The 18905-nt window shown below is 43.5% G+C and overlaps 1 protein-coding gene across 8 annotated transcripts in view; it reads right to left on the minus strand.

Annotated features, from left to right (window-relative positions):
• Positions 1-15550: 15550 nt before the first annotated feature.
• Positions 15551-18905, minus strand: part of CUNH18orf32 (chromosome unknown C18orf32 homolog) — a 12883-nt gene continuing 9528 nt past the window's right edge. For 3 of the 8 annotated variants that reach the window (XM_006144441.3, XM_006144442.3, XM_014586249.2), the window contains exons 2-3: positions 17241-17431; positions 15551-16285 (exon numbers count right to left, since the gene is read on the minus strand). In XM_006144441.3, coding sequence (XP_006144503.1) covers positions 16220-16285; positions 17241-17405 — 231 coding nt within the window. In that variant the 5' untranslated portion in view covers positions 17406-17431 and the 3' untranslated portion in view covers positions 15551-16219. The remainder of the gene's footprint in view (positions 16286-17240; positions 17432-18905) is intronic. The other 5 variants (XM_014586250.2, XM_014586251.2, XM_027770272.1 and 2 more) reach the window with 2 other exon arrangements.

Here is an 18905-nt window from a genome sequence, read left to right on the forward strand (position 1 = left end):
TGAGCCGGCTCTGCGCCCGCCCCGGCCGCGTCGGTGCGGAGGCCGGGAGGCGGGGAGAGAAGAGGGAAGCGGCGAAGAACGCGGCTGGGAACCGAACGGCCGGGCGCGCGCCAGCCGGGCAGTCACGTGGCGCGCGGCGCGCGCGGCCTTCTGGGAGATGTAGTCCACAGACGTTACCCACGTCTCCACCCTCCCAGCGTCTCCTGGGCAACCGCAAAAGCCACGTGGCAGAATTAAGAAGCGGCAAAGCCTTCATCTTATCTTGCAGGAGTCCTTGCTTGTCTACACCACTTGTTCTAGTGACTTAACTGTATTAAGACGCCTATTAATTTCACATAAATGACAGTCCCAAAGTCAAGCAAGTCCTTGTGGAGTTCTGAAGATTTGAGAAACAGAAAAATGTTTGATGGCGGCAGCTGGCAAGTAATTAGATCTACCTGCAATATTGTCAGATGGCCAGGTCCCGCAGGGAAGAGTATCTGTTTTGCATTGTGCCAAAAGTATATCCGTGAGCCATTACTTTAACTCTCCCAGCCAGTTTCCACAGCTGAAATATATGTAATAACATGATGATGACACTGCCTTTAAGGCAAAGCAGGCCACCTTGAGATTTAGCAGGACTGCAGCCATTTCAAAACTGACAAAGGCCTCTTACTGGAATAATCTGACCACCTGCTGAGTTTTAGGGCGGTATGTCTAAGGTCAGATGAGAAATCAGGAATAGATATTTGAACTAAAAGAGGAATCAGGACAATTACTCAGGGGAAAGCAATTGACGTTGATTATGGTCAGGAATGATTTACACATGCTTCTACCCTGTACCTACAAATACTAGGAATATGTTGAGCTTCTCAAGACAGTTCAAAGAATCAGGCAAAACCAAACTCAAAGTATTTTGTATTATGATTTTGTATTATGTTTTTGCCTGGCAGACTTCCTCCAAATTGACCCAGTTATAAGCATCTCTTCAGACCTAGTTTCACAAACCAAAATGCTACATATTCTGCTCTAAGGTGATTTTAGTAGTGAAATTTTACAAATCTTTTGTATTTTTTTAAAGGGCTTGAAATGAAAAGGGTCTTGCCAGTGTTCCTAGGCAACTGTCATTATGTTGCTAGGCAAACGTTACAAATCACAGAGTAGATTAGGAATTGTCTCACAACATAGGAAGCATGAATTGGAGAGGCAGTTCTTCAATAAACTTATTGTACACGTAATGTGGAAGGTATTATCTTAGTCACCCACTTTCAAGATTTTCTGCGTAAGTATTATGATAACTGACTGATTTGACTACCTCAGTGCACAGTTAGTGCAGAAACACCAACAAGAAACCCATGAAACATTTCCACTAAATGCAATAGGGATTGACTCTTGGAATCAAAAAAAGGCAGTGGTGGGAAGACTGAAGAAACCCAAATGAGATCTGGAGTTTAGTTAAGGATATTATACCTATGCTAATTTCCTAGTTTTGTTTGTTCGTTTGTTTGTTAGGTTTTTGCCACAGAGCACATGTGCTCACCAGAGAGACAGTGAGAATGAAAAATCACCCCCCAGGCAGGATGGCCACACACAATCTCATCTCCTCCATTTCCCTCTCCCCTTGGGATTTTGGGCATGCACACACACATGCCCAGTATGATTTTCAAGCCACTAAGTCTGGGACTCGAACCATGGTCAGCCATGTGGGAGTCCAACACCTTAACCACATACCACCTGCTGGCCTCTAATTTTCTAGTCTTAACAAATGTGCCTTGTTATATGAGATGTTAACAATAAGGGAAGCTGGACAAACGATATACTGTCTGTACTCTTCTACAAATCTAAAGTTATTTCACATGAGAGGTGCAATAATAAGGCCCTCCCCACAAGAGATGGCCACATTCCAATCTCCAGAACCTGCGAATTCATTAGGCTAAATGGCAAAGGGAAATTAAGGTTACAGAAAGCATTAAGGTTGCAAATCAGCTGGCTTAAAAAAAAGGAGGCTATCTTGGATCATCAGGGTGGGCCGGGACCAGCAGTTAGCGTAATGGCTATGTCGCTGGACTCCCACGTAGTCAACCGCGGTTCGCGTCCTGGGCCCGGTGGCTTAAAACTCACGCCTAGGGTGGGTGTATGGGTGTGCGGATGTGCGCGCGTGCCCAAGATCCCAAGAGGAGAATGGAGGAGAAGGGATTGCGGCGTGGCCATACTCCCCTGGGGGGTGATTTCTTGCTTTCTATCTCTCTGTCTCTGTCTGTCTGGTGAGCACACGCGCCCTATAGTGAAAACCTCCCCCCCAAAAAAGGGTGGGCCTAGTGTATCAGGAAAGTGAAAAGTATAAGGAGACAGAAGAAGAGAGTTAGAGGGATATGTGTCTACAGAACAGGACCAGAGAGATGCAATGTGAGGACCAGGCAGAGCTGGCTTTGAAGACAGCAAAAGCCTAGGCATGCGGGCAGCCACCTTGAGATGCTGGAAAAGACAAAGAAACAGATGACCCCCTACAACCTCCCTGACGATATCCTGACTTTAACCCAATGTGACAGTGTCAGACTTCAGACCTACAAAACAATAGGATAATGAAGTTGAGAGCTAGGCAATGGTGCAGAGGTGAAGAACATGCTTTAAAAGGCAGTCCCAAATGGAAAGGTTCCCAGATCAAACGCAAAGCCTTCCTGAGTATGCTGAGCTCACATGTGCCCGTGATCTGGGGCTCATTGAAGGCTGGGAGTAGATTGTGGAGTCAAGACCCTGGTGGGGGGTTCTCTCTGTTTCTCTCTCTTTCTCTCTATCTCTGTCACAGAAGGAAAAAGGAAAGACAATCCAAAAAATAAATAAAAAATAAAGATAAGGTTTTTTTGTTTGTTTGTTTGTTTGTTTTTTAATATGGTGTTTTGTTTTGTTTGCTATAGGGCACATGCATTCTCCAGAGAGTCAGTGAGAGGGAAACTCTAAGGTGATTTTAGTAGTGAAATTTTACAAATCTTTTGTATTTTTTTAAAGGGCTTGAAATGAAAAGGGGCTTGCCAGTGTTCCTAGGCAACTGTCATTATGTTGCTAGGCAAACGTTACAAATCACAGAGTAGATTAGGAATTGTCTCACAACATAGGAAGCATGAATTGGAGAGGCAGTTCTTCAATAAACTTATTGTACACGTAATGTGGAAGGTATTATCTTAGTCACCCACTTTCAAGATTTTCTGCGTAAGTATTATGATAACTGACTGATTTGACTACCTCAGTGCACAGTTAGTGCAGAAACACCAACAAGAAACCCATGAAACATTTCCACTAAATGCAATAGGGATTGACTCTTGGAATCAAAAAAAGGCAGTGGTGGGAAGACTGAAGAAACCCAAATGAGATCTGGAGTTTAGTTAAGGATATTATACCTATGCTAATTTCCTAGTTTTGTTTGTTCGTTTGTTTGTTAGGTTTTTGCCACAGAGCACATGTGCTCACCAGAGAGACAGTGAGAATGAAAAATCACCCCCCAGGCAGGATGGCCACACACAATCTCATCTCCTCCATTTCCCTCTCCCCTTGGGATTTTGGGCATGCACACACACATGCCCAGTATGATTTTCAAGCCACTAAGTCTGGGACTCGAACCATGGTCAGCCATGTGGGAGTCCAACACCTTAACCACATACCACCTGCTGGCCTCTAATTTTCTAGTCTTAACAAATGTGCCTTGTTATATGAGATGTTAACAATAAGGGAAGCTGGACAAACGATATACTGTCTGTACTCTTCTACAAATCTAAAGTTATTTCACATGAGAGGTGCAATAATAAGGCCCTCCCCACAAGAGATGGCCACATTCCAATCTCCAGAACCTGCGAATTCATTAGGCTAAATGGCAAAGGGAAATTAAGGTTACAGAAAGCATTAAGGTTGCAAATCAGCTGGCTTAAAAAAAAGGAGGCTATCTTGGATCATCAGGGTGGGCCGGGACCAGCAGTTAGCGTAATGGCTATGTCGCTGGACTCCCACGTAGTCAACCGCGGTTCGCGTCCTGGGCCCGGTGGCTTAAAACTCACGCCTAGGGTGGGTGTATGGGTGTGCGGATGTGCGCGCGTGCCCAAGATCCCAAGAGGAGAATGGAGGAGAAGGGATTGCGGCGTGGCCATACTCCCCTGGGGGGTGATTTCTTGCTTTCTATCTCTCTGTCTCTGTCTGTCTGGTGAGCACACGCGCCCTATAGTGAAAACCTCCCCCCCAAAAAAGGGTGGGCCTAGTGTATCAGGAAAGTGAAAAGTATAAGGAGACAGAAGAAGAGAGTTAGAGGGATATGTGTCTACAGAACAGGACCAGAGAGATGCAATGTGAGGACCAGGCAGAGCTGGCTTTGAAGACAGCAAAAGCCTAGGCATGCGGGCAGCCACCTTGAGATGCTGGAAAAGACAAAGAAACAGATGACCCCCTACAACCTCCCTGACGATATCCTGACTTTAACCCAATGTGACAGTGTCAGACTTCAGACCTACAAAACAATAGGATAATGAAGTTGAGAGCTAGGCAATGGTGCAGAGGTGAAGAACATGCTTTAAAAGGCAGTCCCAAATGGAAAGGTTCCCAGATCAAACGCAAAGCCTTCCTGAGTATGCTGAGCTCACATGTGCCCGTGATCTGGGGCTCATTGAAGGCTGGGAGTAGATTGTGGAGTCAAGACCCTGGTGGGGGGTTCTCTCTGTTTCTCTCTCTTTCTCTCTATCTCTGTCACAGAAGGAAAAAGGAAAGACAATCCAAAAAATAAATAAAAAATAAAGATAAGGTTTTTTTGTTTGTTTGTTTGTTTGTTTTTTAATATGGTGTTTTGTTTTGTTTGCTATAGGGCACATGCATTCTCCAGAGAGTCAGTGAGAGGGAAAGTGAGAAATCACCCCCCAGGGGGGATGGCCACTCTGCAATTACTTCTCCGTTCTCCTCATGAGAGTTTGGGCATGCATGCACACATGCCTGGCATGAGTTTCAAGCTGCCAAGTCCAGAACTCAAACCATAGTCAGCCATGTGAGAACCTAGCACCTTAACTACTATGTCGCCTGCTGGCCCTAAGTTCTGCTATTTTAGGGCACTAAAGTTTCTGGTAATGTGTTATAGCAGCAGTAAAAAATAAATACATTCAGGGATTAGCAGATGGCATAATGATTATGTCGCTGAACTCCCATGTAGTTGGCTACGGTTCAAGTTCCTAGACCCAGCTGCTTAAAACTCATGCCAGGAATGTGTGCATGTGTACCCAAGATTCCCAGAGAAAAATGGAGGAGAAGGGACTGCAGCATGGCCATCCGACTGGGGGTGATTTTTCACTTTTTGTACGTCTCTCTGGCAAGCATACATCCCATATAGCAAAAATTTCTCTTAAAAAAATTAATATATTCAAAAATAAAAAGTGAGAGGGACCAGCAGTTAGCGTAATGGCTATGTGACTGGACTCCCATATAGTCGACTGTTGTTCGAGTCCCAGACCTGGTGGCTTAAACACACGTCGGGCGCGTGTGCGTGCATGCCCAAGATCCCAAGAGGAGAATAGAGGAGAAGGGATTGCAGCGTGGCCATCCCCCCGGGGGGTGATTTCTCGCTTTCTGTCTCTGTCTTTCTGGTGAGCGCACATGCCCTATAGCAAAGACCTCTCAAAACAAAATAAAACAAACAAACAAAAAAAGAACACACCAGACATATGTGCATGCATGCACAAAATTCAGAGAGGAGAATGGAGGAAAAGGGATTGCAGAATGGCCAACCCTTGAGGGTTTTTTTTTTTCTCTCTCTCTGTCTCCAGTTAGTTCACACACCCTATGGCACAAAAACAAACCATTAAAAACCTGAGGAGTCGAATTGAGCTGGAATACAACTTCAACTTTAAATTTTTATACATCTATACAGTTTGAATTGTCATTTATATGTGTAATATACATGTAAGATATATAGGTAATTTGACCTAATTTTCATGATACTGTGAGTAAAGTGTTATATCCATTTTGCCCACAAGAAAAAATAACACAAAAATAACACAGAATAGAGGTTTTTTTTTTTTTGGAGTGGGCAGCAGGTGGCATGGTAGTTAAGGTCGTCTACTCCCACATGGCTAACCATGGTTCAAGTCCTGGACCTGACAGTTTGCTTTCTCACTTTCTCTCTCTCTGTGTCTTTCTCTGGTGAGTGTAGGCAAATTAAACTAATAATAAATACAATTCAAATAATTCTAAAAAAAAAAGAACAGTTTTTTTTTTTTAAGTTACTGAAGGTTACTCAGACTCTAAGTCCAGCTCTTAGCATTCACCCTCTATTACAAAAATACATAACAGCAAGAAGTATGGATTTTTATGGCTAATTGTGCAACTGAATTTTAGTTGTACAATAAATAAGTGGTGGTGGAAAGAACAAGTACAAATTAGAATGGAACTTTTAGGTAGTAAGGGCAAAAGGAATCTCCCACTTTCTGTGGAATTCAGGGAAGCCCAGATGGAAAGCCAAACATTGTGACCTGAAGCCAGATCCACAGACTGCAAAAATACACAGCCAATTTATTGGACAGAAACATTAGGATTCAAAAATTCTTTCAATTGGCACTATCAGGTGGCATAGTGGTTAAGGCACTGGATTCCCATGTGACTGACCACAGTTCAAGTCCCAGACCCAGTAGCTTGAAACACATGCTAGGTGCACGTGCATCCATGCCCAAAATCCTGAGAGGAGAATAGAGGAGAAGGAACTGTGGCAAGGTTGTACCCATGGAGGGCGATTTCTCACTTTCTTTCTTTCTTTTTTTTATTTTAGATTATTTTATTTCATTTTATTTATTCATTCATTTATTTTTAATTTGACCAGAGGGAGACAGACAGAGAGAGAGAGAGAGAGAAAGGGAAAGTGAGAAAGCAAGCCACCAGGTCCAGGACTCAAACAGTGGTCTCCCATGTGGGAGTGTCTAGCACCTTAACTACTACGCCACCCTCTGGCCCCTTTTATTTATTTATTTATTTATTTATTTATTTATTTATTTATTTATTTATTTATTTATTTATTTTGGAGAGGTTTTTGCTATAGGGCACATGCGCTCGCCAGAAAGACAGAGAGAGACAGAGAGACAGAGAGACAGAAAGCAAGAAGTCACCCCCTAGGGGGATAGGCATGCTGCAATCCCTTCTCCTCCATTCGCCTCTCAGGATTTGGCGCACGCAATGCACATGTGCCTGGAGTGAGTTTAAGACACTGGATCTGGGACTTGAACCACGGTCGACTACATGGGAGTCCAGTGACATAGCCATTACGCCAACTGCTGGTCCCCCTTTCATTTTATTTTTTTGTTTTGTTTTTTTTTTTAGAGAAACTTTTGCTATAGGGCACACACACTCTCTGGAGAGACAGAGAGACAAAGAGACAGAAAGTGAGAAATCACCCCCCAGAGGGGATGGCCACGCTGAAGTCCCTTCTCCTCCATTCTCCTTTTGGAATCTTGGGCAGACACACACACGGACCCAGCATGAGTTTGAAGCCGCCAGGTCCAGGACTCGAATTGTGGTCAACTACATGGGAGTCCAGTGATGTAACCATTACACCCTCTGCTGGTCCCTGATTTCTCACTTTTTGTCTCTCTGTCTCTCTCTGTCTCTCCAGTGAGCGCATGCACCCTATAGCAAAAATCTCTCAAAAAATATTTCAATTAACTTCAGCAATGGTCATTACTGTTCTATTTTCTTTATTTTTGCATAGACGTATATACAAGATACTAGTCTGCAAATTTTTTCTTCCTTTTTGTAGTGTCATGATCTGGTTTTAGTATTAGACCAATGCTAGCCTCCTAGAAAAGGAAAGAAGTGTTCCCTCATGTTTCAACTTTTTGTGGTTGTTCAAGGTTTGAGCGCTGGTGTTAATTCTTTTTTAAATGTCTGGGAGAGTTCATACCCATAAAGCATTCATATCCAGAGCTTTTGTTTATCAGGAGATTGTTGATTAATGGTTCAATCTTACATAGTCTATTCAGAATTTCTACTTCTTTGTTGGTTGCTATGTTTTGTTTCTAGACATGTTTCCATTTCAACTATGTTACTCAATTCATTTCTAGAAATTTTTTGGTTTCATCTAGATTACACAATTCATTGGTGTACAATAGTTCATAGTACTTTCTTATAATCCTTTTTATCTGTAGTATAGATAACATCCCTACTTTCATTTATGATTTTAGTAAATTTTTTTGAGAGATTTTCACTATAGGGCGCGTGCGCTCACCAGACAGACAGAGAGAGACATAGAGACAGAAAGCGAGAAATCACCCCCCCAGGGGGGATGGTCACACCGCAATCCCTTCTCCTCTCGGGATCTTGGGCACACACGCACACGCGCCCAGCGTGAGTTTTAAGCCACCGGGTCCGGGACGCGCACCACGGTTGACTACGTGGGAGTCCAGCGACATAGCCATTACGCTAACTGCTGGTTCCCAGTAATTTTTTTTTTAATTTGCTATGGGCACGTGCTCACCAAAGAGAGACAGAGAGAGAAAGACAGTGGGAGGGAAAGTGAGAAATCACCCGCAACAGGGGATGGCCGCACTGTAATCCCCTCTCCTCCATCCTCCTCTTGGGATTTTGGGAATGTACATACATGAACCTGGAATGATTTTCAAGTCACAGGGCTCAGGGCTCAAGCTGCTGTCTGCCTGGTGGGAATCCAACATCTTAACCACCGCGCCACCTGCTGGCCCCAGATTTTAGTTTAGTTTAGTTTAGTTTAGTTTAGTTCAGTTTAGTTTAGTTTTGTTTTGAGAGGTTTTTGCTACAGGACACGTGCACTCACCAGAGAGACAGAGAGACAGAAAGTAAAAAATCCCCCCCAGGGGGAATGGACACGCCGTAATCCCTTCTCCTCCATCCTCCTCTCGGGATCTTGGGCACGCACGCACATGCTCCCAGCGTGAGTTTTAAGCCACCAGGTCCGAGACTCAAACCATGGTTGACTACGTGGGAGTCCAGCGACATAGCCATTACGCTAACTGCTGGTTCCACCAAGAACCGTTTTAGATTTATAGAAAAATCAAACACATTGCAGTGTTCTCATAAAGCCCTCTTGCACACAGAATTTCCCTAATTTTCTCCCTTTATTTTATTTTCTTATTTACATTTAATTGTTGCACATCTATTTATTTATTTATTTATTTATAGAGATTTTTGCTATAGGGCAAATGTACTCGCCAGAGAGATGGAGAGGTAGGAAGTGAGAAATCACCCCCCAGGGGTGATGGCCATGCTGCAATCCCTTCTCCACCAGTCTCTTCTTGGGATTTTGGGCACGCATGTGTCCATGCCCAGTGTGAATTTTAAACCGTCAGCTCCGGGACTTGAATCATGGTTGACTATGTGGGAGTCCAGCAATGTAAGCATTATGTCACTTGCTAGTCCCTAATTGTTGCACATCTTTATGGTGTACAATATGGTCTTTCAAAGGATCATGTATAGTTTTTTCATAATATGCATTTTCTGAAAAAATGAAAAAGGGAGCTTAGAAGACCCCTCATACACACGTGTGTATTTGTGTTTATAGGAAGTATCTTAGGAAGATAAAGAAGAAACTGGTAGGGACTGGCAGGTAGCGTAGTAGTTAGGTGCAGGGCTCCTACATGGCCGACTGTGGCTCGAGTCTGGGACCTGGTAACTGGAAACTCACAGTGAGCACGTGTGCATGCAGGCCCAAAATCTGAAGAGAATGAAGAGGAAGGGATTGCTGAGTGGTCATTGCCCCTCTCTCGCTATTTCTCTGTTTCTCTGTCTCTCCAGCAAGCACATGTGCCCTATAGCAAAAACCTCTCTTAAAAAAAAAAAAAAAGAAGAAGAAACTGGTACCCTGACTGCCTCCATGGTTTGCATCCCAGGGACTCTTTGAGCACACTGGCCCATGATCCGGGCTGAAAAGAGTGGATCACCACATAAAGGCCCTGTTAGGATGGGAACAGCTGGTGGCATAGTAGCTAAGTCGCTAGACCCCCAATGTGGCTGACTGCGGTTTGAGTCCCGAATCCAGCGGCTAGAAACACACCAGGTATATATGCATACGTGCCCAAATTCCAAGAGGAGACTGGAGAAAAAGATTGTGTTGTGGCATCCCCCCTAGGGGGTGAATTCTTGTTTTCTGTCTCTGGTAAGCACATGTACCTATAGCAAAAATCTCTTTAAAAAGAAAGAAAAAAAGAAAGAAAAAGCCCTGTTGGGGGTGTCTATCTCTCTTTAGGGATAAATAAGTAAGTTTAATTTTTTTTTTTTAAAGGTGGCTCCAGCATTCCTAAGTGGGCCTGCCCAATAGGGTGGGAGGCTACTTAATCCAATCCCTCCTGCCTCCAGGAGAACCAGCTTGTACTTTTTTTATTTTTAAGGTTTTTGTCATAAGGTGTGTGTGCTAGCCAGGGAGAGAGAGAGAGAGAGGAAAAGTGAGAAGTGAGAAATCACTCCCCCCACACACCAGGGGGTTGGCCACGCCACAATCCTTTCTCCTCCAGTATCCTCATGGGGTTTTGGGCACGTTTGGGCACACATGCACATGAGCTTGGTGTGATTTTTCAGGCTGCCAGGTTCAGAACTTGGACCATGGCCAGCCATGTGGGAGTCCAGCGCCTTAACCACCACGCCACTTGCTGGCTCTGCCCCGCTGCACATTACAGAGCCTCCAATCATCCTTCCTTTTCCTAAGCCCTGAAGCTCCGCCTGCAAGCCTCTGGGACAGTAGATCTCACAGTTCATGACTGCGCTCTGCTTGAGAGGAGCTGTCTACCACAGCGCTGCCGGAGCAACCCAGGGAGTGGCACAGGGCAGCAGTCACTGCCCCCTTCCTACTGGGGACGAATTCAGAAGAGTCACTAACTAGCAATAGTTAACAGAAATCTTAAACTCTGTTGATGTAAAAATGTTAAAAATGTTGATGTAATGAAAATGCTTATTCATGCCGGCCACTGTTGTAAAAGTCTCAGATACATTAGTTCACTTCAGGGTCATTAGGATTCTTCAGAATAGGCAGGCGATGGTTTGAAATTTTGGTTCCAAAATTCATACATTTGAACTCAAACCTCAGGCGATAGTTAAAAGGTGGGGCCTTTGGGGAGGTGATTGAGTCCTAATGGCTGCACCCTCATAAGTAAGTTTAGCATCCTATAAAAGGGCCCAAGGGAACTTTTTGCGCCCCACCCTCCCACCATGTGAGGATGGTGCAAGAAAGTCCTCACCAGGTACACAATCTGCTGCTGCCTTGATCTTGGGCTTCTCAGCCTCCAGCCCTGTAAGAACTAAACTTCTCTTCTTTGTAAATTACCCAGCGTGTGGTATTTTTGTAATAGCAGCACAGATGAGCTAAGACAGGGTACAGTCCTCCTATTACAGCCCCAGAAGTTGAATACACTTCCCAAGAGTACAACACCACAAATAGCAAGAAGTGCCTGGACCTCAGGCAGGCCAGCACTCTCACTCTCTGGAAAAAGAGATCGCAGAACTCTTGATGCCAATGCTAGCGTATATAGACTCACACGGGACTTCTCCGAGTTAGCTTGTTTTTCCAGCTCAAGTGGGCTGCAATACCAACTGTAATACCTGGGTACACTGGTTTGCTAGGCTGCCATACCAAAGTACCACAGATTGGGTGGCTCAGATAACAGACTTAAAATTTTTTTTATTAGTTTTTGCTATGGGACACATGTGCTCACCAGAAAGAGAGAGAGAGAGAGAGGGAAAGTGAGAAATCACCCCCTAGGGGGCATGACCATGGCACAATCCTTTTTCCACCATTTTCCCCTCAAATTTTTGGGTATGCATGCACACCAGCTGCTGAGTCTGGGACTCAAACCACACAGTCAGCCATGTGGGAGTCAGCCACCTTAACCACATGCTGCTAACTGACCCCAGGCAGCAGACTTTTACTGCCCAAGTTCTGGTGGCCAGAAGTCCAAAATTGAGACAGGGTTGGTTGCTCTCTAGGGCAGTGAGGGAAACTATTCTAGGTCTCTCTCCTGGGTTCTGGGGTTTGCTGGCAATAGCTGGCATTCCTTCGCTTATAAAAGGATCTCCCCTCTCTCTGCCTCTGTCTTTAGGTGGCCTTCTTCCTGTGTGCATATCTCTGTGCAAATGTTCCCACTTTATAAGGACACCAGCCGAATCTAATTAAGGCCCATCCTAGTGGGCCTAAAATTTCAACTTAATTTTATCTATAATCCTGTTTCTAAATCAGATCACATTCTGAGGTACTGGGGGCTAGGACTTGGACATACGAACTTGGGGGTACACAATTCAACCCATAACACTGGGTACAAACATCTAATTAAGGGGAGATTTAAAGAAATGTAACCCACATCAGACACCAGAATCGGATTTGTTGGTGGTCTTGAGCCAGAGTAGGTAAAAATTATTTTCACACACGCTAAATCATGTCTTACAGGAGAACGTAATTACATAATGACAGCACTCGTCATATTGGGTAAAGTGAGCTTCCTGGAAACCGGTGGTGTGACCTAGTGTGCTATCCCCATTGTTTTGTGGAGAGTGTGGTAGTTTTTGGGGAGGAGGGGCTAGAAAAGAGAAGAGCAGTGCTCCAAATCTGGACCACACCCTCCACTGGGTCACCAACTGACCTATTTTTTTCAGTTAGCTATAGGGAGCATGCATTTGCCATAGTGACAGGTGTGTGTGAGAGAAAGAAACCTCTCCCTGGGGGATGGCCATGTTGCACCCTTTTCCTTTGTTCTCCTTTAGGGATTCTGAGACGCATGCTCATGTGCACAGGGTGTTTTTCAAACTGCCAGTCCAGTCTGGGACTCAAACCATGCAGTCTGCCATGTGGGATGCAGCAGCCTTCACCTCTAAGCCATCTGCTACCCTTTTTTTTAATTGCCAGAGAGTTATGAACACCTTCCCATGGACCGTGGTCACATAGCAATCCCTTTTCTTCCACTTCTCCATTTCGTCAGGATTTGGGGCACACACATACATGCACCTGGGATGTTTTTCAAGCCAATGGGACCAGGATTCACACCATGGTTGGCCATGTGGGGTCTGACTCCCCATGCACAGGGCTTAACTGCCGTGCTACAGGGTTGTCCTGTTTCGTTTTGTAATTTTAAAAACAGGGTCTTGCCATGTTATGCTCCGTCTGCCTCGGCGTCCAGAGGTGTTGGGATTCCAGGTACATGCCACCATGCCCCACCTTTAAGTTGGAGCAGTAATGAAACCCAGGCTTCCCATGTGGTCCCAGCCTGTGGAACACAGCACCTTGGCAGTGTGGCCACCATGGCTAGGCTGACTTGGCTGTTTGACAAAGTCACTGAATCTGCCCTTTGAACTACTAGTGTCAGGGGAAGATTCAGGTAACTCATAGACTTAGCACTTGGTATCTTCTAATTGTACTGCATTTTAATTTTTAAATTTTCTGTTTAGTTCCAAAACATGAGGGGGTGACCTAAAGACAGTGGCTGTCTGCAAGGAGCCCACCCGGTGGAAGACACAGCAGGCAGCCAGCCACCAGTAGTGCAAGGTCCCCTGGATGAGAAGTGTTGTAAGAGCTTGCAGAGCACAAGGCAAGAGGTACTCTGAAGGGGAGACAGGACAGGTTTTCCACAAGTGGGAAGATGGGGCTGACCCACCACAGGTTTATGCTGCACCTCCAGGAGGCAGTGAACTAACAGCATGTGACCCTCCTCTATTAGACTGCTGAACATGTAACAGATACAGTTTAAACGTACTACAGGCCAGCAGGTGGTGAGGAGGTTAAGGTGCTGGATCCCACATGGCCGACTGTGTGGTTGAGTCCTGGAACCTGCAGCTTGGGAATCATGCCAGGCATGTAAGCATGAGTGGCCAGAATCTCATACAGGAGACTGGAGGAGAGGGAATTCCGGAATGGCCACTGCCCCCAGGGAGTGACTTCTCAAGTCTCTCAACCACCACACCCACTCTATAGCAGACATTGAAAAACAAAAACTTTTCTTGCACTGTTTTACTTTTTTTTTTTTGCTTTAAGGCGGGGAATGAGGGAGAAAAAAACACTCCCCAGGGGTGGTGACCACACTACAATCTCTTCTCCTCCATACTTGGCACATGTGCCAAGTTTTTCAAGCTGCTGGGTCCAAGACTCCAATTGTGCAGCCAGCCATTTGGGATCCAGCTGCCTTAAGAACCAGAACATCTGCTTTTATAAATTTTTTTGCTAAGAAAGTACCCCTCTTGGGGACTAGCCATGCCATAATACTTTCTTCACCTTCCTCTCCTTTCCAGATTTTGGGCAAGAATGCACACGTGCTCAGCATGTTTCTCAAGTTGCTGTGTCCAGAACTTGAACCACATGGCCAGGTATGAGGGATCCAGTTGTCTTAATCATCAGGACATGGAGCCAGTCCTATTTTATATTTGTAAACAAAATTAAGTTTAGGTGCCAAATGAGAATTCTGTGTGATGGGGCAAAAAGAAATCTGATTTTTATTAGATGAATTCCAAGGTGCACCAGTAATTTGACCCAAGTTAGCTTAATACAGTTTCAATTAGGACCCAGGGGGACCAGAAGATAGTGTAATGGTTACGTCGTCACTGGACTCCCAGAGTCAACTGCAGTTTGAGTCCTGAACCCAGCAGCTTAAAATTCACCCCATACATGTGTGCATGCATGCCCAAGATCCTGAGGAGACTGGAGAAGGGACTATCCCTCTTGGGGAGTGCGGGGGTGATTCCTTGCTTTATTCTGTCTCTCCAGTGGGTTTCTGTGCCCCATAGCGAAAATCTTTTTTTTTTTTAAAGAATTATTTTAACTTTATTTAATCTGACCAGAGACGGGGACACACACACACAGAAAGTGAGAAAGCAAGCCACCAAGTCCAGGACTTGAACTGTGGTCAGTCATGTGGGAGTCCAGCACCCTTAACCACTATCGCACCTATCAGCAAAAACCTCCCCTAAAAAAAATTAGGGGACCAGCAGTTAGTATAATGGCTAAACTCCCATGTAGCTGACTGCAGTTTGAGTCCCAGACCCTGTAGCTTAAAGCTGATGCCAAGCGGGTGTGCGTGCATGCCCAAGATCCTGAGAGGAGAATGAAGGAGTAGGGATTGCGACATAGCCATCTCCCCTGGGGGGTGATTTCTTGCTTTCTCTCTCTCTTTCTGGTGAGCGCATGTGCCCTATAGCAAAAACCTCTCCCCCCTCAAAAAAAAAAAAAATTAGAACCTAGGTCTTCATTGAGGACCTACTTGTAAGGGTCCCTTCTAAACTCTCCCTGTTTTAGAGGAAATAAACATACACCTCATCATCTTTGACTATTTAGATATCTACACTGAAGTGAAGCAGCTCAGGACAAAGATCACATGGCAGCTTAGGCCCCAGCCGTACAAGCCAGCTGAGATCAGCACAGAACTGCTCATTCAAGTCATTGTTGTTGAAGACCACTACATTTTGGAATGTCTTGTCATACGATAGGTAACTAGTGCCCCAACACTATCCAGATGCCATCACACTATTAAAATTCTCCTATCTGATGGGATGAAAAATACCTCTTTTGAATATTTAAATAGACTTTAAGAGAAAAAAGAACCACAAGTGAAACTAAATGTTTAATACATTTGTAGGAATAGAAGGAATGCAATAAAGATTATAGTTTTATTATATACATTAGACATTCATGTAAAAGATGTTTTGCATTTCAAAGAATTTCCCCTATTTTGCTGTCTTTTCTATCTTTCTCAGCGCAATAATTACTACTCTCACAAATAAGCCACTCCACTGGTAGAACATAATTATATCTGTTTCACGTTATCATCTCCAAAACCTTAACCCTTTATTTCATGACACAGTACTTCTTAGTAGAACCACACTCCATTTAAATGACAAGAACCCAAAGAAATGAGAACAAACAGCAGTCAAATTCCTGTGAATGAATGCTTGGGGCCCAAGGTACTGATGAGTAACAAAGTACTAATTTAGTACTAACTTAGTAATGAGGTATCTACTGGCACAAACCTTCTATTTATTCATATAATTAAAACAGAAATAACAGATGAAACCTACTTTAATGAAAAGAGAACTCAGGAATGAGGTCATTAAATAGAACTAAATACATCTAAATATAAATACCATGTACTGCTGCTTAATGTCAGGTAAATATCCAGAGTACCTATTCCGGATTCTAGCCTCAGGGAAAAAGGTCAGAGACAATTACAAAGAAGGTGCTTCAGATCATCAGGTCCATTTTAGGAACAATGAGACCCTTTGGGAAACTGTGTTAGTCTTTCTTTTTATCAGAGACTTCTATTGGTCCTTTTGTGGGTAATCCATTTATGTCTGCACCCTGAAATGAAAAAAAATTTCAAGAATGATTATAACAAAGATACTTATCATAAAAGACATTCTCATTAAACACAGATAAACTTTGAGGGAAAAAAAAAAAAGCCTGTGTCTAGAAATGTGTAGGATGGCTAAATCAACACAGCTGAACATAAAGTTTAACAGACGTCGATGCTAAAGACAACAAAGCTGTCTAAGTATTCATTAAAAAAAAAACACAAAACTTCATTTAATGGGGCTGGCAAGTGGCAAGGTGGTTGGGGCACTAGATTCCCACATGGCTGACTGTGGTTCAAATCCTGGCCCTGGTGGCTTGCTTTCTTACTCTCTCTCTAGTCAAATTAAATAATAATAATAAATAAAGTTAAATAATTATTCTTTAAAAACCCTTAAAAAAACCTTGACCATCCATCTAATTCTTAGAAAAGTTATCAATCGTGAAAATGGCTTATATTAGCATCATCTCTTCTCATCCAATAGGTATTTACCTATTCTTACCAGCCAGGAAACAATGGCTATCATCTTGGCCATAAGGAGAGGAACAAATGCATGAATCAAAATCCTAGCTTAAAACTGAGTTTAGGGGCCAGCAGGTGGTGTAGTGGTTAAGGTCACCCAACTGTGGTTTGAGTCCCACATCTGGCAACTTGAAAATCACATTGAGCTTGTGTGCCTGAGTGCCGAAAACCCAAGGAGACTGGAGAAGGGACTGCAGTGTAGTCAACCTGGTGGGTGACTTCTCACTTTCCCTCTCTGTCTCTCCAGCGAGTGCATGTGTCCTATGGCAAAAAACAAAAATAAAACAAAGCACCTTAGTTTAAGCAAAATGTTAATTACTCAAAATAAGACAAATTATTGAAGCTTCTGGGTTCAAAACCTTGCCTTTCCAAAAGACAAGTGTTTTATCCAAGCACCACCTCCTTTACCTGCCCCTATTCAAGGCATTTGGACAGTCTTACCTTACAGTCTACTTTGCCTTTATTTTTCTCATTGGATTCTTGTACAGCTTTTTTAGGCCACATACGACTAACAAAAGGAGAGATCAGAGGGTATATGTATGGCTCCAGGAATTTCTTGTAGATCCAGAGCAGAACTGGAATGACGATACATGGAATGCACACCATTGTCCCAGGCTTGAGCTCCTAAACTTCTGATACAGGTAAAGAGAAAATTCAATTAACGATTGAGGAATGTACCTAAAGGAAGTTACCTGAAATGACAATTTCTCCCCCCCCACCTTTTTTTTAAACTTTATTAATTTATTTAAATTTGACCAGAGAGGAACAGAGTGAGCAAGCGAGAAAGAAAGTGAGAAAGCAAGCTGCCAGGTTCAGGACTTGAACTGTGGTTGGCCATGTGGGAGTCCAACACCCTTAACCACCACGTCACCTTCTGACCCCTGAAAAGACTATTTTTACAGCGAAGTAAAACTTAACATACACTACCATTATTTGCTAAATACAAGAATTAATTTTTTTAAATGCTGTTATTTGCAAGGCAAAGGAATAAGAGGTAGACACAAAAATAGTGAGATGTTTGCTTTCAAATGTGTCTAATCACTGCTCCCCAGTGAGATATGAAAATAAAGGAAAGACAACATTTTATAAGTACTAGACAGTTATAAATACTAGCTCATTTAATCCTCAAAAACGACGAGGTGAGGCTGGGTGCCCTTTTTACAGATAAAGAAATGGAGGCTCCGTGATATAACCTACACTTCATTTAAGTGCAGAGTGGACCTGATGTGAACTAACTTCCGAGTCCTAGTCCTTCAGGACTGACAGACATATCGGTTAGCCAAAGCTACATCACAGAAAGTCAATCCCTTACTAAGAAACACTAAGGTATCACTTCAGAAGAACTTTGGGGTACAAAGCCACTGGCCTTTTCCAGGTAACAACTTTCCCTTAATTCACTTTTCTTTTCTTTAAGAAAGTCAGAAAGTAAGCTGCTAGGCCCGGGACTTGAACCATGCTTAACCATGTGGGAGTCCAACATCTTAACCCACCATACCACCTGCTGGCCCCACTTTTCTTTTTTTAAATTAATTGTTTTAATTTAATAATTTATAAGTTATTTATTTAAATTTGACCAGAGAGGGACAGAGTGAGAGAGAGACGGAGGAAAAAGGAGAAAGCAAATCACCAGGTCCAGAACTCGAACCACATTTGGCCATGTGGAGTCCAGAAGACTTACCACTGCGCCACCTGCTGTCCCTCTTTTTCTTTCTTAGGGATATCCTTTTTTTATGGCCAAAGGATATGTGCACCTGCATGCGTGTGTGCGTGATAAAGTGCCCCAATAGGGCATGGTCACGCTGCAATAATTTTTCCTCCATCCCTTTAGGATTTGGGCATGCATGCATATGTGCCCACCATGTTTTTCCAAGTCCCTAGCCAGAAGGCCATGTGGGATTTGGCTCCCTACGCACATGGCTTAACCACTGCACTACCTTAAGGGCATAATTACAGGTGTGACAAACAACAGATTTTATTTAGCATTATCATATGTAAGTAAACTGTCCACTTCTAAAAATTAATACCTTTTTTTAAAGAATTATTTATTTAATTTTATTTATTCATTCATTTTATTTATTTGTTTATTTTAATTTGATCAGAAAGACA

This window comes from Tupaia chinensis, unplaced genomic scaffold, assembly GCF_000334495.1.
Source record: "Tupaia chinensis unplaced genomic scaffold, TupChi_1.0 Scaffold000119_2, whole genome shotgun sequence".
Classification (NCBI taxonomy): domain Eukaryota; kingdom Metazoa; phylum Chordata; class Mammalia; order Scandentia; family Tupaiidae; genus Tupaia; species Tupaia belangeri.